The sequence below is a fragment of the Somniosus microcephalus genome, chromosome 21 (assembly GCF_052327205.1).
Source record: "Somniosus microcephalus isolate GS21.2 chromosome 21, FLI_Smic_1.0, whole genome shotgun sequence".
Taxonomy (NCBI): Eukaryota; Metazoa; Chordata; class Chondrichthyes; order Squaliformes; family Somniosidae; genus Somniosus; species Somniosus microcephalus.
Window position 1 is genome coordinate 67,877,661 of NC_141007.1, and position 18,824 is coordinate 67,896,484.

At 40.1% G+C, this 18,824-nt stretch overlaps 1 protein-coding gene across 5 annotated transcripts in view; it reads left to right on the forward strand.

The window, feature by feature from the left end:
- aspscr1 (ASPSCR1 tether for SLC2A4, UBX domain containing) overlaps positions 1-18,824 on the forward strand; it is a 238,060-nt gene that overhangs the window by 49,448 nt on the left and 169,788 nt on the right. For all 5 annotated transcript variants that reach the window (XM_085963846.1, XM_085963844.1, XM_085963843.1 and 2 more), the window contains 2 exons: positions 8,586-8,643; positions 15,826-15,899. In XM_085963846.1, coding sequence (XP_085819972.1) covers positions 8,586-8,643; positions 15,826-15,899 — 132 coding nt within the window. The remainder of the gene's footprint in view (positions 1-8,585; positions 8,644-15,825; positions 15,900-18,824) is intronic.

Below are 18,824 nucleotides of genomic sequence, written 5' to 3' on the forward strand. Positions count from 1 at the left end.
AGCGGTGTAGTTAGTTCGATGTGCCGGCTGCGATCAGGTGAGCACTGGGCAGCCAATCAGGGGAGGGAAAACTTCATTCATGAGTTTGATAGTAAGTACTGTCAAACTCATGAAAACTACGGGCGCCCAAAACACTACTTAAACTTTAAATAAAATGTTAAAAAACATCCCACTAATTAAATGAACTATAAATAACTTTAAAAAAACTATTTTAAACAATTATTCAAATTTAAAAAAATAATAATTAAAAAAAAAAAATCAGGTCTAAAAATACTTACCTTACTGTAAAGTCCTTAAAAACAATAAAGCTGTGGAAAAAATGTTATAATTTTAAATAATAGACCACTTACCTTAAAGAATCAAGTCCTTACATCTTTTTACATTCGTAAAAAGTTGAGGCCCTTACACACGGGCAAACCTGTTATAAAAAAAAAAAAGAAGGAAGTTCAATGTGTGTGCGCAGAGTCCTGCGTGCACGCGTTGGACCTCTGAACCCCTTGGAGGAAATGCCGGTTTCCCACGCATGCAAGAAACCGGCACTTCCATCGGGTCCACGCGTGAGTACCCCGTCCGTACTCACGCGTTGGGACCCGAAGTACTGGGCCAATGTGTTGCAGCATGTAAAATGTCTGCAGCAGTTCATAAAATGGCAGTTAGAAGTGTGTGAACTTTTTTTTTAACTGTAGCATCGTACCTACGTTACAGGCTCAATGACTCCTAAAATCTGTTGCTTCATAGTATTTTAGTGATGCCGGGTAATTTTTGTTGTTGATGGCACTTGATGTCTGCTTTATTGATGAGCATAATAACATAAGAATTATGAGCGGGAGTTGGCCATATGGCCCTTCAATCCTGCTCCGCCATTCAGTAAGATCATGGCTGATCTTCAACCTCATCTCCACTTTCCCTCCCATCCCCAAATCCCTTGATTCCCCAAGAGTCCAAAAATCTGTCGATTTCCGCCTTGAATATACTCAATGACTCAGCATCCACAGCCCTTTGGGGTAGAGAATTCCAAAGATTCACAGCCTTCCGACTGAAGAAATTCCTCCTCATCTCGGTCTTAAATGGCCGACCGCTTATCCTGAGACTGTGCCCCCTAGTTCGAGACTCTCCAGCCAGGGGAAACAACCTCTCTGCATCTACCCTGTCAATCCCCCATAGAATCTTTTATGTTTCAATGAGATCACTTCTCATTCTTCTAAACTCGAGAGAGTATAGGCTCAATCTTTCCTCATAGGACAACCCTTTCATCCCACGGATCAATCTAGTGAACATCAATCTAGCAGATATTGAGCTGTGGCCAAGTTGTGCAAAATCTTCTGCAGAGTTTCCCAAAGTTATCCAAATTTTCATTGATCCTGAATCTGATGTATTTACAGAGTTAAATTATAAGGCTGATGCAGGTAGGGTGATGCAGCATGTATAAATGTGGACAGTACAACATTGCCTGTGCACTAATGATCTTCTTTATACACCGCCTCAGTTGAGACTGTGTAGCTGTAATTTTAATTAATTGTTCGAATGAGAAGTTTAAGCTGGAACTGGTAGAGATTTTAGAAGGATATCTCATTTTACTTTATGAATAAGAAGTTAGTACTGAACTGGTTATCTACTAAATTAGGGGTGTAAAAAGCAAAATTTGGCAGAGGAAATTAAATTAAGACTGGAGGAAATAAAATTGTGGTGAGTAGCTGCAGGATTATTGCTAGGAACCAGGGAAGTGGACTGGGACAGGCTTCAAAGCTGGATTATTTTAGTATCGGAGTCAGGTGGAAGAAATTAAACTTTGAAGCTTGGGCATTGCTACACCCCTAGTTAAAGCATTAGTAATGTATGGGAAGAATCTTTAGTTGGTGTGCCTCTAATCAAGCAGCTGCCCAGTAGGGAAATGCAATATCTTTGTTTTTTATTCTCTCCCAAAATCCTGGGAATAGGATTATTTAGTTTTCTTTGCAGTATTTGCCGAAATGCAAATTTTTGAACTAATCAATCAATATACCCTTGTTTGGATCTTGAGTCTCACTAAGATTACACTTCTGAAATAGTGACCATCTCACTGACAATAGCCTTTAGCTCTGCCTGTACAATTGGCTGTCCAGTTATTCAGAAGGACCAAATCTCCTAGCCATTCCTTTTTCTCCAATTGGTACAACAACCAGCTTTATAAACAGAAATTTGCTTGCTTCCACTTTCAAAAGCCTCCAAATCTTGTGCAGAAGTAGATGATGAAAGCAGAGGACTTATTTGAAGAAACTTCAAATTCTGCAGTAATGACTGTTACACAGTTGAGTTCTTAACTTGTCGAATAGATTGCCACCTTGAACAATGAATGTGGATTCAGTGGAAGAATTAGAAAAGGAATTCGATTCCTGATACATAACATGAGAAATAGGAGCAGGAGTCGGCCATTTGGCCCCTCGAGCCTGCTCCGCCATTTAATGAGATCATGGCTAATCTGATCTGGGCTCAGCTCCATTTCCCTGCCCGCTCCCCATAACCCCTCACTCCCTTATTGTTCAAAAATTTGTCTATCTCCACCTTAAATATATTCAATGACCCAGCCTCCATAGCTCTCTGGGGCAGAGAATTCCACAGATTTATGATACTCAGAGAAGAAATTCCTCCTCATCTCAGTTTTAAATGGGCGACCCCTTCTTCTGAAACTATGCCCCCTAGTTGTAGATTCTCCCATGAGGGGAAACATCTTCTCTGCATTTACCTTGTCAAGCCCCCTCAGTATCTTTTATGTTTCAATAAGATCACCTCTCATTCTTCTAAACTCCAATGAATATAGGCTCAACCTTCATAAGTCAACCTCTTCATCTCAGGAATCAACCTCGTGAACCTTCTCTGAACTGCCTCCAATGCAAGTATATCCTTCCTTAAATAAGGAGATCAAAACTGTATGCAGTACTCCAGGTGTGGTCTCACCAATACCCTGTACAGTTGTAGCAGGACTTCCTTGCTTTTATACTCCATCCCCCTTGCAATAAAGGCCAACATTCAATTTGCCTTTTTGATTACTTGCTGTAGCTGCATGCTAACCTTTTGTGCTTCATGCACAAGGACCCCCAGGTGCCTCTGTACTGCAGCATTTTGTAAAATTTCTCCATTTAAATAATTTGCTTTTTTATTTTTCTTACCAAAGTGGATGACCTCACACTTTCCCACATTATACTCCGTCTGCCAAATATTTGCCCACTGACTTAGCCTGTCTATATCCCTTTGCAGATTCTTTGTGCCCTCTTCACAACTTGCTTTCCCACCTATCTTTGTATCATCAGCAAATTTGGCTACTTTACACTCGGTCCCTTCATCCAAGTCATTAATATAGTTGTAAATAGTTGAGGCCTCAGCACTGATCCCTGTGGCACCCCACTAGTTACCGTTTGCCAACCGTAAAATGACCCATTTATCCCGACTCTCTGCTTTCTGTTAGTTAGCCAATTCTCTATCCGTGCTAAAATATTACCCTCAACCCCATGAGCTCTTATCTTGTGCAGTAACCTTTTATGTGGTACCTTATTGAATGCTTTCTGGAAATCCAAATACACTACATCCACTGGTTCCCCTTTATCCACCCTGCTCATTACATCCTCAAAAACTCCAGCAAATTTGTCAAACATGATTTCCCTTTCATAAAACCATGCTGACTCTGCTTGACTGTATTATGATTCTCTAAATGTCCTGCTACTGCTTCCTTAATACCTGTAATGAACGCCAGCATTTTACCAATGACATGTTAGGCTAACTGGTCTATAGTTTACTGCTTTCTGTCTCCCTCCCTTCTTAAATAGGGGCGTTCCATTTGCGGTTTTCCAATCCACTGAGACCTCTCCAGAATCCAAGTAATTTTGGTAGATTGCAACCAATGCTTCCACTATCTCTGCAGCCACTTCTTATAAAACCCTAGGATGCAGGTCATCAGATCCAGGGGACTTGTCCACCTTTAGTCCCATTATTTTACCGAGTGCAAATAGATATTGGCTTAGTACCCAGGTAGGAGATATATGGAAATGTTTTGTGTGGATTGTGAGTGCATATGAGCTAGATGGCTATACTCATTCTTACTTTTGGTATCTTTATGTGGTTCCCTTGACGGCCATTGTACGGAGAAGATTTAAATCTTTGCATAAGAGTCAAGCCAAAAATATCCAGTCATAAGGAAAGCAAAAAAAAAGCAAAACCAAATTCGCATGAGCATGCACGGAGCTGAGGCATATATTAGATCATCACACTCAGCACAGCGGTGGGCTCTGCAAGGTAGGAGAAGACCACCTCATGCCACTGACTAATGAATAATGAATTAAAAGCATTCAATAAATGAAGCTTCCAAACCTTCTGTTGGATTTGATTTGCCCCCTCTTTCCTAAGGGAAGAGAACCTGATATGGAATTGTTGAAGATATTTCCATATTCTAAAATAATTTTTACACACGGAAGAAAAATGCCGAAATACCTCTCCCCTTTTTTGGTTTGCTTGTATTATGATTCATGCACCTTTCTTAGCTAAGCTGATGGGCAGGTGACCTGCAGTCAGCTGTCTGCAGGTGCCAGTCTGCTCGAGAACAGCCAGAGATAGCTTTCATTATCGTTTTCTTTCTTTCCCTGTGAGCAAGCTCTTGGCCTCCAATCTGCATCTTACTGAAGACACAGGAGCTCACAACAGAGAACTTTGAATGCATTGTGTGGCATGATTTTCTGGAGTCCTAATGCATTGTGCTACTGTGTTGCTCCCTTCCATAACTAGAGGGGGGGGGGGGGGGGAAATTGCTGAGTTTGAAAGGATTTTGCTACTGTTGAAGGCCATCAGTGTACAGTGCAAGACTCTGCTTGTGAAATATCAGTGAGCAATCGGTTAAAATGTAGATTTGTAAATGACGACTGGAATATTGTCTTATTTCAAAATCATTTAAGTTCACATTATAAATGTGTACATTTGTGTTTTTTTGTTATATAGTAAATGTATTCAAAAGCTAGCTAGGTATTTGTAAAATTCTATCCCTTGCCCACAGTTTTCCTGTTATGCAGAAACTTGTGAGGATTCCAATATTTGTACAGGTGAAATTAATGTTTTTCAAATTGACTCTAAGAAATGGTACTATTTATATAATTTATTTTTGACACATTATAATGTGGCCTTGCAGAATGTGTCATGTTTCAGGTTTTTTGATCTTGCGTGCGTGTTGGGTATTAAGGTTCCTGTAGCACTGTGTGATACCACTTTTTGTGGCTTGCTCAAAGGTTTAGCAGTCATTTTTCACCATATGCAGAATGTTTCGTCTTATTGATGTGATGAAACTCTTCTGAAACAATGTGTTCACAGATGTACAGGGCTGTCCTCTTGAAGGTGTGGTACTGTTTATCTAGTTGAACTTTATTTTGCTGGCCCTCGTTTGAAGTGAGGGCAATTTAAATGGATTTCATTTTACATTTTAATTCGTGTTATATTTCTTTATAAAAATAGCATTTTAAGTTGCATCTAGTCTCGTGCTGATTTAAAAGTGTCTGGGGATGGGTGCTGCATGCTGGCAAGTGTACATGTTGGGTATTGACCTTTGCATTTCCAAAGGAACTGAGGTCAGGTTGCAGTAGGACAAAAGCAGCATTCTTGGTGGTATGAGGCTAAGATAGGCAGCTTGACAGAGAAGGATTGCGCTCGCTTTGCTGTTTCTGTTTCCTTAATAAAACATTTTTTTAGTTTGTTTTGATGTACCATTCAGAGTAGATTCATTATACAATGTATTCCCATTATGTCTGAAGGAACCATAATGTGTTATGTGTGGATTGTGTAGGCTTTTCGTGAGGGAGCCATATGTTTACATCAGAGTCTGTGTTACATCAACAGTCTTTGAATTTGGTCTCATGAATTAACAATCTTTTTAACTGCTACTGAGAATTACACATCAAAAATTCTCATGTTGGAAACAAACAAAGTATTTTTCAAATGGTAATATTTTCAAGTGTACCTAGCTGCAGTACATGTGAGCATTTTCTCTATCAGTATAATTTATTCATCAGACAGTTTTTAAAGCAGATAATTCTCATGTCTATAGGGTGTAAAGCATTCTGATTGGCTTGAATGACCCCTTCACTTAAAACAACTTATCACAGATCACTTTGTATTAAGTGAAGCATATTGATTGGCTAAAACTAATCAAAACCCACTACCTGAAAAATTAACTAGCTGAATCATTTTTGATGTCCATTAATGAGCTACTAGTGACCACCACAAAAGCAACCAAATAAATCCCTTAAAAAATTTTAAAAAAAAAATTGGTTTAGTTTGTTCCCCTGCCCTATATATCGCTAAAAAATAAAATTTGTAACCAACACACAAAATTGAACAATTCTGAAATCCATCCTCCAAACTTATACCTGTGCATTTTTCTCTTTCAAAACAGTATTCGTATGCAGAATATCAACTTAAAAACACAAATTCAATCGCAATACTTTTCCTTTATGATTTTCTCATTTATAACAACGTATTCTTTGAGTAAGACCACGGGAGATTCACTAGTGTTATATATACAAAAAAAACAAGAAAAAGTGTCAGAACTTCAGAGCATTTAGTAACCAAAATCTGAGAGTTCACAGCCGTAGAATCAATGTGTAGTGACTGATGAAACAGCACTAATGACATGTCGAAACAGAGATGTGTATATCAAGAGAAACGGACTCGAGTTGAGATTTCACTACAGGGCGATTTTTCCTTGAGATTGTTATAAACTAGCGTAATTATATTAAATCAACAAAAAACATTTTATTTGGGCAAAAGGTTGGGTTTCTTTATAAAATGATGGGATGGCTACTTGTTTGGAACACTATATTGTAATACTTTGGAATATTTTTGGATTACATTGTACAATTTTTTTTTTAAGAATCTATCTGGGTTTTGTCCAGCATTTTTGGTACTTTCATAATATTTTAGCTGTGTAAGATTAAAATTTCAGTGGGCATCCTGTCCTGCACCCCCTTTGCCAAAGATAATGGAAAACATTAACTGGATAATTTTAAATCAAATTTTGAAGATGCATTTTGTTTCTATATTGCTTGCCCAAAAGTGTATTAATGCATCAGTTTTGTTAGCATCACAAATAATGAGAGCAAAGCATGTTTAAGGGTTGACACGGTTTTGGTCACGTTTCTGTGCTAGTGTCCTTTATCCTTCTAAGAGGTAGTTTTAGTATTGGAGATGGTGTATGTCAAGTGAGCTTTCGGGAGGAGGTCCACACAGTACCTGTCTCTTCACCAGCTCCAGGAAGCGGCTGATGGTATTAATTGCAGCATGTCCCACATTCACTGTGATGAGGGCTGCACCTGCTGCAGTAGTGGGGGCGGGAGGAATACACCTTCGTCGAGGTACTGGTGAGTTGTTAACCTGTGTACTACTGGTGGCCTCATTCTTTACTGAGTAAACTTTCGTAGATCGGGTCTTGGTCTATGGAGATTGCAATGTCAGTTGACCAGAACAAATTCAGAAGAATATCCTGCCTGGTGCAGTCCCTCCAGGGTGAAGATGGAGGTTGTGTGCAGGGTGAGATGGAGGATGTGTGGAGTGCAATGTGTTTGGTATCTTGTGTTGATCTTCATAACTGACGCATGCAGCAAAATACAGAAGATCTGCCTTGGCTGCTTTTTGCATTCCTCCTGTTATCTGGTGACTAGTTTTGTTCTCGGGCTCTTTGGGTTTTCTGTCATTTTTGTTGTGGTCTTATAAAAAGCTACTATATTACTTCTCATTTTATCTTGAGAGAATGCATTGTCTGTTTACTTTTGAAAGTTAGTGTATGTGTTAATAAATGTTCTTGTATTTATCATTCAAACCCTTGAGAATATAAATTTTACCTACCAAAATAAGAGGATATGAGTTACTCTCGGGTAACCATAATAAATTGTTTAAGAATCACTTTATATATAAAAAAAAAAAAAAAATAGTTTGGTAAGCAATTCACCATGAAGATGAATTTGATTACCACTGTGGCAGACATTTACAGCCCCCTTGGATCTGCTTAGAATTGACATAGGAGTAGATAAAAGTGACGGTGAAAGTCACTAAATTGCCCAGACTTTAAAAGCTTGTTGAATTCACACAGCACTTAATTAAAACCTGTGTCGTCAGCAATTTTGAACCAGATTCTCTGGCCACAGATGGTGCGAAAACGATCAAAAGGAGCACCTTACTCAAAGCCAGGTGAGGTTAGATTCACTTTCATGTCAGCATGGTGAGTCACACCATGGAGTGCTGCAGCCTCCATATATGCTATGCTTACTGTCAACACCTTTTGGGTTGTGGCAGATGGATAAGCATCTGGAGTGTGCCTTGAGTGTGGAGATGTTGACAGCTGTTTATAGTTACATGTTAGCAGTTGCAACTGGGTTACCCAAGGTACTCCTTCGTGGATCAAATTAAAATCTGTATGGTACTGACCTCTGAAGAAAGCAGTCAAAGACTTAACGATTCATGATATTTTTATTGCCCTTGCTTAACATTTTGATCATGAGTGTTCGCTGCTACCTAGGTGATAAATAGTTTTGCTCTGTACAAGATCAAATGTTGACAGTTTTTTCCTGTTTTGCTAGGGTTTCTGAACAACAGCTGTTGGAAGCTATTCCAGTCTGTGTTTATATGAGAGATGAGGTAAGTAAAAAAAATTCCCGCTCTGTTTTCTTCAAGGATGTTTATGAATAGACACTGCCTAAAAATTACTATCATGCCATAAAGTATTAAGTGACCGATATTATTCTAGACCTTGCCTTTACAGTTGGCTCAATTGTCACTGATAACAATTTCTATCCAATTCACTGTCTGCAACTGCAATTTTTCTGATGGAAGGAGCTAGAAGTATGATCTATGCATTCAGACAGAAGAATTTATTGAATGTGTTTTGTAATATTTTGGGGCTCATGGTACCCTAGGGTCTGTAGCTTTTACATTGTGGAGTGAATTCGACAACACCAGCAGTAACACAAAAACAGCTGCCATGGTATTTGAAAGTCCGAATCAGCTGGGAAGATCCATACAAGCTAACGTGCAGAAGCACTGGCTTTCCCCACTGAACACTAATCTTGGTACATTTGTCAAAAGTGGAGTTGGGAGTAAAGAAGGCTAAGCATGCCTGATCCATCACCTTTGATTTTTCTAAGTCTGTCCTAGCATAATAAATATGTAATTGTGCTTTGCTGCAGACATAAGAAAATGTATTGAAAGTGCGGTTCAAATAACTGCAATCTGGTCTTTTCCAGTGGTGTAAAAGAATGCTGCTATAGCTCTCAAATGGTTCAAAGCGCACAGTAGTGGAAAGTACTTTCATAGATGTGACATTTGCTGCAAAAATGTTGGAATAAAATCAGCGTTGTAAAAATATTTTATGTTTGTTTTATAGCAGTTTGATTTGATCTGTACCAAGTTAAATTCTGCAGGTGCAGAGGGAACAAGCCGGGTGCTGCACAATGAATCATATCAGTAATTTTGCTTTACTGACCATCTTCCCAGTCAGAATGTGCATCTGGAGTGTGCCTCGAGTGTGGAGATGTTGACATTTAGCCAAGAGTGGAAAATGTTGCTGGTCAATTAGGCATGTGCGAGATAGTTCGACAGTGAGTCTTGCCAGCCTCAAACTGTCTTTATCACTACCTCAAAACATTCGTGCTGTTTCATTCTTGGTATCCCAGGTGTAATCCCAGGTTATTTGTGTTCACTAGGAGGAAACAGCAAACCATTAAGGGTAATGTAACTTCAAGAGGTTTTCACATCCATGACCGTGTTGTCATTCATGTATATCTTGTTTCCACGGTTTATTATTTCACCCATGTTTGGAGTACACGTCTCTTGTGAAACTTGTGCTCTGCTAATGCTTTTAACAATTTTTGTTAGGACTTCAAGACCTGTATAAAATGCAACCATGGTGTACCATTTCAGATGTTCGATTGGTGCCCTCAATGTCTGTCTTTCATTGAAATTGATGTGGTGTTGATAAGTATCTGTCACTGGTATTCAGCCCACAGCAGCTGGGACTGACTCCAGCATCGTGAGGCTATTGTTCAAGAATATCCCAGAATATTGGTCCCTGAAGGCATAGGATGGGATATGGAGTTGAGAATGAAGAGCCCCAGCTTAGGACACTGACTACTTAGCTCTGGGGTGGCCCAAAGTTTGTGTAGCTGGCATGGAGGACACTGCCCTAGCAGTGGAGTCTTTGTTTCATATCTTGCAATGGTTCTAATTTAAAAAAAAGAAAAGCTCGCATTTATATAGTGCCTTTCATGTTCCCAGGATATCCCAAAGTCTTTCAGAGCCAATGAATTTTTTTTTGAAGTATGGTCATGCTTATTTTACAGCCAAATGCAGCAACTAGTTTGAACACAGCAAGGTCCCACATTCTGCAAATGAGATAAAAGACTGAATAATTTTTTTGGTAGTATTGCTTGAGGGATGAATGTTGGCCAGGTTTGATTGTTGTAGGTTCTTTTCTTGCTTCATCCCATTGAGCTGTAATCAAGAACATTTGAGGCCAAACACTCACTTATTTAGGCCAGTGTAGACCATTATGCTTCTTAGCTGCTGTACTCATCTTCCATTACTGATTCAATAGCACTGTATAGGGTGCAGTTCAGGCACCACAAAGCTTCGGCCCAGGATCTGAATCCTGCTCCTCCAAATAGAGAAACCTTATTCTAGGTTTCTGGCTACTTCCAACTACACAAGCTGCTTATCCATCTGCCTTTAGTTCCTAAAGTTTTGTGTCAATGAAACTTTCAGCTCTGCCCCCAGAGTGCACCATTTATGCTGCATGGAAGGGCAAGAATCTGGTGGCCCATGTCCTGACATCAAAAAATATTAAAGAGATTTTCTTTAGATCAAGATCTTCATGACTTTCTTTTCTCCTGTTATCATTGAGCAAGCATAAGCTTCTTATTGGAGTATAGAGGATGCTCAAGTCTGATGAATGAAGATCCTACCAAGGTAGGCTTCCTATCATTTCTTTCGCTACTGTTGTCTTGTGTTTGAAATTTAAAAAAAAATTCATTCACAAGATGTGGGCATTGCTGACAATGCCAACATTTATTGCCCATCCCTAATTGCCCTTGAGAAGGTGATGGTGAGCCGCCGCCTTGAACCACTGCAGTCCGTGTGGTGAAGGTACTCCCACAGTACTGGTAGGTAGGGAGTTCCAGGATTTTGACGCAGCGACAATGAAGGAACGGCGATAATTTCAAGTAAGGATGATGTGTGACTTGGAGATGATGGTGCTGTCAAAGAAGTTTTGGTCAGTTGCTGCAGTGCATCTTGTAGATGGTACACACTGCAGCCACATTGCGCTGGTGGTGGAGGGAGTGAATGTTTAAGGTGGTGGATGGGGTTCTGATCAAGTGGGCTGCTTTGTCCTGGATGGTGTCGAGCTTCGAGTGTTGTTGGAGTTGCACTCATCCAGGCAAATGGAGAGTATTCCATCACCCTCCTGACTTGGGCCTTGTGGATGTTGGAAAGGCTTTGGGGAGTCAGGGAGGTGGGTCACTCGCCACAGAATACCCGGCCTCTGACCTGCTCTTGTAGCCACATTATTTATGTGGCTGGTCGACTCTACCCAACTGCTTCCTACTCATCTACACTGCAGATATTTTTTTTACCCCGTTTAAAGTTCTGAATAAAAGTTCAAGGAACAATTTTTGGCAAGCCAGAAGCTAATATAGGCAAGTTCAGAAAAGGTCTATTTGCCAAGTAAAACATTTTTCTAGCACTGGTTTAATTCTGCTCATGACACATCTTTTAAAAGTACTTTCTGCTAACTGATGCTTTGAACTATTTGAGAAGTGTTTTTTTTTGCACTGGAAAGTCCACTTTAGTTATTCCGTAAGCAAACACTGAGAAATGCTAAAGTAGTTTAGATGTGGAAGAACAATCAGTCAAGTCCTGTGAAAGCATTTTAGCTTGGACATTATTCTACATTCCTATAATATATTACTTTGAATGACAAGATTGTGTTTGTGGTACTTAATTTGTTCTAACATATGTACAATTTCCCTGAGTCTTCAGATGATGTGCATGGCTGCTACCTGTAGTAACTTGGCTGTAAGATGTATCTTGTTTGACATCCCTTGATGTTTCCAACCCCTAAAGTTGCAGTTGTCTGTCAATTTAAATGGTGCAGTAGAGATCATCCAACTGGTTGACAAGTTAGTTATAGATAATAGAACTAATGATCAACGGAACAGTAAATTCCTAACATAAAGTGTGTGCTTGGAAGGTATAAGTCTGGCCATAATAAGGGAACGATTTACAGGAAAGGAATGCTTCACACCACATTGCTAAGCTTTGGTTTGCAGTCTTGATAGTTGGATTCCTTTTAAGACCTTTTGAGACATGACTGTAAAAATAATCAGTGTGGTCGAAATGACTGTGTGCTGCTTCATCAAATGATGCCTAGCCATTCTTCAAATGTTACTGCTAAATGTTAATGTTTGGTTTTATAATATGGAAGGATAAACAAAATTCCTTTCTCATTAAGCGTGATGGAACCGATTCCATCTCCATCCCTGGCCACTGTCTGAGGCTGAACCATAGTGTTTGCAAAGCTCGCCATCCTATTTGACCCTGAGCTGAGCTTCCGACCCCATATCCTCTTCATCACCAAGACCGCCTACTTCCACCTCCGTAATATTGCCCGTCTCCACCACTGCCTCAGCCCATTTGCTGCTGAAACCCTCATCCATGCTTTTGTTACTTCCAGACTCGACTATTCCGATGTTCTCCTGGCCGCACTCTCATCTTCCACTCTCTGTAAACTTGAGTTCATCCAAAACTTTGCTGCCCGTATCTTAACTCACACCAAGTCCCATTCACCCATCACCCCTGTGCTCGCTGACCTATATTGGCTCCCAGTCGAGCAACTCCTTGAATTTAAAATTCTCATCCGTGTGTTCAAACCCCTCGATGGCCTCTCCCCTTCCTATCTCTAACCCCCTATAACCCTCAGAGAGCACTGCGTTCCTCCAATTCTAGCCTCTTGTGCATCCCCAATCTGGTTCCCCCCACCATTGGTGGCCGTGCCTTCAGCTGTCTAGGCCCGAAGCTCTGGAAATCCCTCCCTAAACCCCTTTTATACCTCTCTCCTCCTTTAAGTTGCTTGTTAAAACTTACCTCAGCTGTCCGAATATCTCCTTAAGTGGCTCGGTATCAAATGTTGTCTGATAATGCTTCTGTGAATCGCCTTGGGACGTTTTACTACATTATATAAATGCAAGTTGTTGTTGATGTGTGGCATGACAGAGGTGAATTCTAGGCATAAAATGTTTCCAAAAGTGGTTCCTGGCTTGTAATAGATCTTTGGTTCTGCGTAACCTGAAGGAATTGTCTGATATTAAACCCTTAATGCAATATCATTTTATAACTAAATTGACACTTTGCTGTAAATGATATGCATAGACATACATGGAAGTAGTAGTGTGCTTCACAAAAGTGCAACCTTAGAAGCATGCAATTCTGCTGTACAATAATTGTGTTCAAACGTTTAGTTCATTCATATGAAATTCTTTACTTCTATTTTAGTCTTAACCTGGTTTTATTTTAAACTGGTTAACACCTCTGCTAAAATAGAAGACAAAGAATTTCCACATGGGCAGGTTGAATATTGATATACTTATCACAGTGTAATTCCAAGACCTTTGTATACTCCAGTTCAGATTTATTCACTTTAAAGGCATGAGATTTGCTGTATTTCTCAGTCAACTCTGTGTAGCACCACCTGGTAACAATTTTTGATAGTATTTTTAAAAAATTGATATAATAGAATTCCAAAGTTTTCAGTTTTGATGTTTATAAATGTTAGGTTCTACGGTACGTAGTGAGTTAGAGCAATGTTCTTTCATCTTTGTGATGAAGATTTGACGCCAGGCCAGATTGATTCACCAGCTGACTGTAAGGAATCCAAATTGAAATTAGTTACGTAGTCTAAATCCAATTTCTAGTTGCAGTTTAGAGCTTGGAACTTCTCATAACTTGGCACTAAACTGACTTGAAAATGTTACAAAGGTGGCTTGTAAAGGGAAGGAAAATGTCACACTGATGAAATGAAGGATACTTTTCTAAGGTTGGGAATAAGATATAAAGTTGGGGCAGTGCAGTGGAAGCCTCACTCGGCATTTTGTATCTTTATTTTTCCAGTACCGGTTCCATTTTAGTAGCTATGCGACAGCGTATACTACCTCCTTGTACTGTAATTAGGATGATCAAGCTGTGTATATGGATGCTTAGAAATGCTCACAAATACTTCGAAATACACTTTCAGTTTATTTTCTTCTACACAACATAAGAACAGGAGTAGGCCATTAGCCCTTCGTTCCTGTTCCGCCATTCAGTTCGATCATGGCTGATCTGTACCTCAACTCCATATACAGGAAACTCTCTTTTTACCGGCACCTAAATAACCGGAAAAATCTCTTAAGCGGCAAAGTTCAGGAGTAGGTTCAGGTAAGTTTTGCTTCATATTAGTGGCCGTGTAACCAGGGTTCCTGGATCTGTGGCCGTGCAACCGGGGTTCCTGCACCTGTTGCCATACAACAGGGACGCCTGGATCTGTGGCCGTGTACGGTGCTCTCGTACCTTAGTAAGTATACCTCTCTGTAATCCGGACTTTTTGATGAACCGGCACCACGCCGGTCCCGGCAGTGCCGGATAAAAAAGAGTTTCCTGTACCCGTCTCTGTTACCGACCCAGCATCCACAGTCTTTCAAGAGTCAAGTTCCAGATTTCCACTATCGTGCATGGAAAAAGTTCTTCCTGATTTCACTCCTAAATGGCCTAGCTTTCATTTTAAGATTATGCCCTCCTGTTCTGGATTCCCCCTACCAAAATAAATAGTTTTTCGACATCTATCTTATCGAATCCCGTTGTCATTTTAAACACCTTGATTAGATCACCCCTCAACCGTGTAAACTCTAGTAAATACAAGCCAAGTTTATGCAACCTGTCCCCATAATTTAATCCTTTAAGCCCTGGTAGCATCCAAGGACAATATATATTTCCTGAGGTTTGGTGCCCAAAACTAAATGCAGTACTTCAGATGGGGTCTGACCAAGGCTCTTTACAACTCAATTTTGCTCCATACATTACGCAATACTGTGAATTTATAGCTGGTGCTAAAGCAAGAAATTCCTTGAAATTACTGATCTATTCTTTAAAAAAAAATCTCATTCAGCTCCCTTAGCAGGCGTATGGTGCTAGCCAGTATGTACTGAGCCATTCAAGCTCCAGTGATCTCTGTTGGAAATTATACATATGTGAACCAATGTTCCCGTTAAGCCCTGCGGCCCCGCAGCTGTCTGGAGTTCCCACGCAGCCGGACACCGGCTTTTAAATAGAAAAAAACGTGCATGCGCGGGAATTTGAATGGGCCGCTCAGCCCGTTAAAGGGGCTGCGGACCCCCCCCCCCCCCCCCAAAAAAAAAAAATTAAAGGGAACATTGATGTCAACCTCTGGTGAGTTTGGCTGTGGTGCCTTCATACTTCAATAGCCTGCCAACACATCCTGCTCTAGGCTTGCAGAAGAAGAATGGACATTTGTGTGCAATACTGGAGGGTGTTTGCCACCAGTGAGCCTGCACCCCAGCTAGCAGCCAGTGTCTTCAGCAGAGGTGGGAGGCAGGGAATGAGGAAGAAAAGTGTCACTTGAGGGTAACCATGATCTGGTGAAACTTTACAAAGCCTGTAACCAGTGTTCGATTGAAGCCATGTTGTATGGGTCATAATTTACACAACAGACAAAGAATTAATGAAGGTAATTTTTTTTTAATACATGTTCTTTCACTTTGTGGCTTGTTTCAGATAACTGGAGAATCTGCACTAAAGAAAACTACTCTAAAGTCACTTGGACTCACTGGTGGTAGTGCCATAATTAGGTAAGAAGGCAGCTGTACTTGAGCAATTCTATGTCAGTGAAAACTGTTTGTGTTAAAGCTGTGATCTCCAGCTCCGTGATTAGCAGGAAGTAGTCATAATAAGTAGACGTCAATCACCATTTGTAACCAAAATGTGTAGTTCAGGGTTTCTGTCTCCACCACAAGAATCTTGACAAAATCTGTGGGGAAGAAAACTATTAATCTGAAATAAAACCCCAAAATGCTGCAAGTACACAGCAGACTTACCTGAAAAGAGAATCGACAAGTTAATGTTTCAGGCGGAGACCCTTCAACAGAACATCGTTCTGGTTTAGGGTCTCCAACTGATACATTAACCTGCCTTTTCTCCTTTCGGACAGACCTGCTGTATATTCCCAACAGCTCCTGTTATTAAAAAAGTCCCACTTGCTAGGTGGTGACTTATGCACTTCATTGGTGAATTTTAAAACTATACTGCTTGTTCACTGCACACTGCTGCTCGCAGAATTGTCCAGCAAAACTTGCTGATAATTAAAATTGCTCCTTATGAGGTATTCACATATATTGTACATGAGGGTTATTTTTGAGAATCTTACTCGGAGTAACTTAAAGTGCAGCATGGTGAATAAAGTTAACCTGACTGACAGCTGACAGTTTTGATAAGTAATTAGGCAAATCCTAAACTATTGAAATGAGATGACCCAGATTACCTTTTTAAAGAGCAGGCTATTAGTATTTAGGTTTTGTGCGACCATGGGTAGCTGGATTGATTAATGGCACGCACTGAAGGACAAAATGACGCAAGGACATCTTTGATTACTGAAGGGTGTTGTGGAGCTGGAAGAAAAGGCAGGTTTATAAGTAAAACAGCATGCAGCTAACAAAAGTTCAGTGCTGTAGCAATCAATGGGGGGTGGGGAAGTAAGACTTGCTCTTAAATGAAACTTGTTCTTATATGACTTGCTTTTAAGTGAACTGACCTGTTTTGAAAAGTAGTAATGGGCTACATATGTTTTTGCGTAATCCTTATTTTGCTGTTTCATATCTTCATATGGTATGTGTTAAAGGAAAATCTTGATACTTGACCGCCTTGGAATGGATTATATACTTCAAATGGCAGGTGGAATGTAATTAAATGTTCAGGACAAATTTGCAAAAGCATCGTATTTTATTTTCTGCCATATTTGCATGGTTGAATACGATTTCTGAAAATAAAGTACAGTAATTGTATTCCGAGTTCCAGCACATGCACTGAACAAAATAATCACAAAAGTAATGAACCATCATGTTTTTTTAATTTGTTCTTGGAATGTGGGTGAGCTGGCACGGATGCATTTATTGCCCATCCCTAGTTGTGCCCAGAAGGTGGTGGTCGGCCACCTGCTTGAACTGCTCATGTTTCATGATAGTTTTTTTTTACAACTGAGTAGCTTGGCTAGGTCACTTCAGAGCGCATTAAGAATCCACTACATAGTGTGGACTAGTCATGTATTGGCCAGACCAGGTACAGTCCATTAAGCTTTATACAAAAATCTGGCAGCATGGTAATTAGTCTAAGAAATAGCCTGCAAATCACCCGATTTATTGAATTCACTTTCATAAATTTTATAGGGTTTGACTAGTTAGGTTGCGTGTCCAATACCGTAACCTCGATACGTGACCACTACTGATTCGATGTTGGTAATTGATGTACAGAAACAAAATGAGATAATTATTGCCCTGGTGAATTAAGCTTTACAATCATTAATTCAAACATATTGTCTGTCCTATGTATGATTTTAATAAATGTTAGTGTTTTTTAAAAGGACAAAGGACTTTGTAGATTGCTTATTTTGGAGAGAAGAAATCAAACATTAAATCCCTAATTTGATTGAGGGTGTTAATAATTCTATCTTGCACCCCAGTGGGGTGACCCATTATTCTTGCCACGGTTTCCTCTTCCTTCGCTCCCTATTCTGTCGATTGCCTTTCTCATTCAGTGTCAGAGTTTTAATTTATCTCAATACAGGAAACTCTTGATTTACCGGCACCTAAATAACCGGAAATCTCTGTTAACCGGCAAAATTCAGGAGTAGGTTCAGGTAAGTTTTACTTCATATTAGTGGCCGTTCCTGGATCTGTGGCTGTGTAACTGGGGCTCCTACACTTGTTGCTAAGCAACAGGGACGCTTGGTCTGTGGCCGGAGTTCCTGCACATGTTGCTAAGCAACAGGGAAGCCTGGATTTGTTGCTGTGTACGGAGCTCTCGTACCTTTTAACTATACCTCTCTGTAATCCAGACTTCTTGATAAACCGGCACCACGCCGCTCCAGTCGGTGCCGGATAATAAAGAGTTTCCTGTATTTTTATGTGCATTCAGTCAATTCCTGTAGTTGGGGGTGGATATTTATCTACTGATCTCCTTTCTCCCCAGTTGTACATTTATGTTTCTCCTTTCGTGGATGTGATACTGCATGCAAGCAAGGAGTTCAGTATTTATGCAGTCTCCTTGTCCTGCGCAATTCCCCCAGTTGTTTTTCCCACCTTTGTAATGTAATGTCACATATCTGCTTTGCTCAACTTGATCCTGTGATTTGTTCTCAGTATGTTTATTGCATTTTTTCTTTTATCACTATTTGGATCTGTGTTTTCAGTCATTTCTAGACCTACGTACTAGTATTCATAAAACAGTTTAAGGACTGCAGCAGACATCGATTGACCTCGCATCTTGTGCAGCCTTTTCACCTCCAAAAGAGGAGTCTTCCAGACTGTCATGACTCAGCAATATTTATCATTAAATTGTGAGTTTTGTACAGCCCATCTTGCATCAGGACCTCATTTCTGTCATAGGAACAGGAGTCGGCCATTCAGCCCCTCGAGCCTGTTCCACCATTCAATGAGATCATGGCTGATCTGCGACCTAACTCCATATACCCGCCTTTGGCCAATATCACTTAATACCTTTGG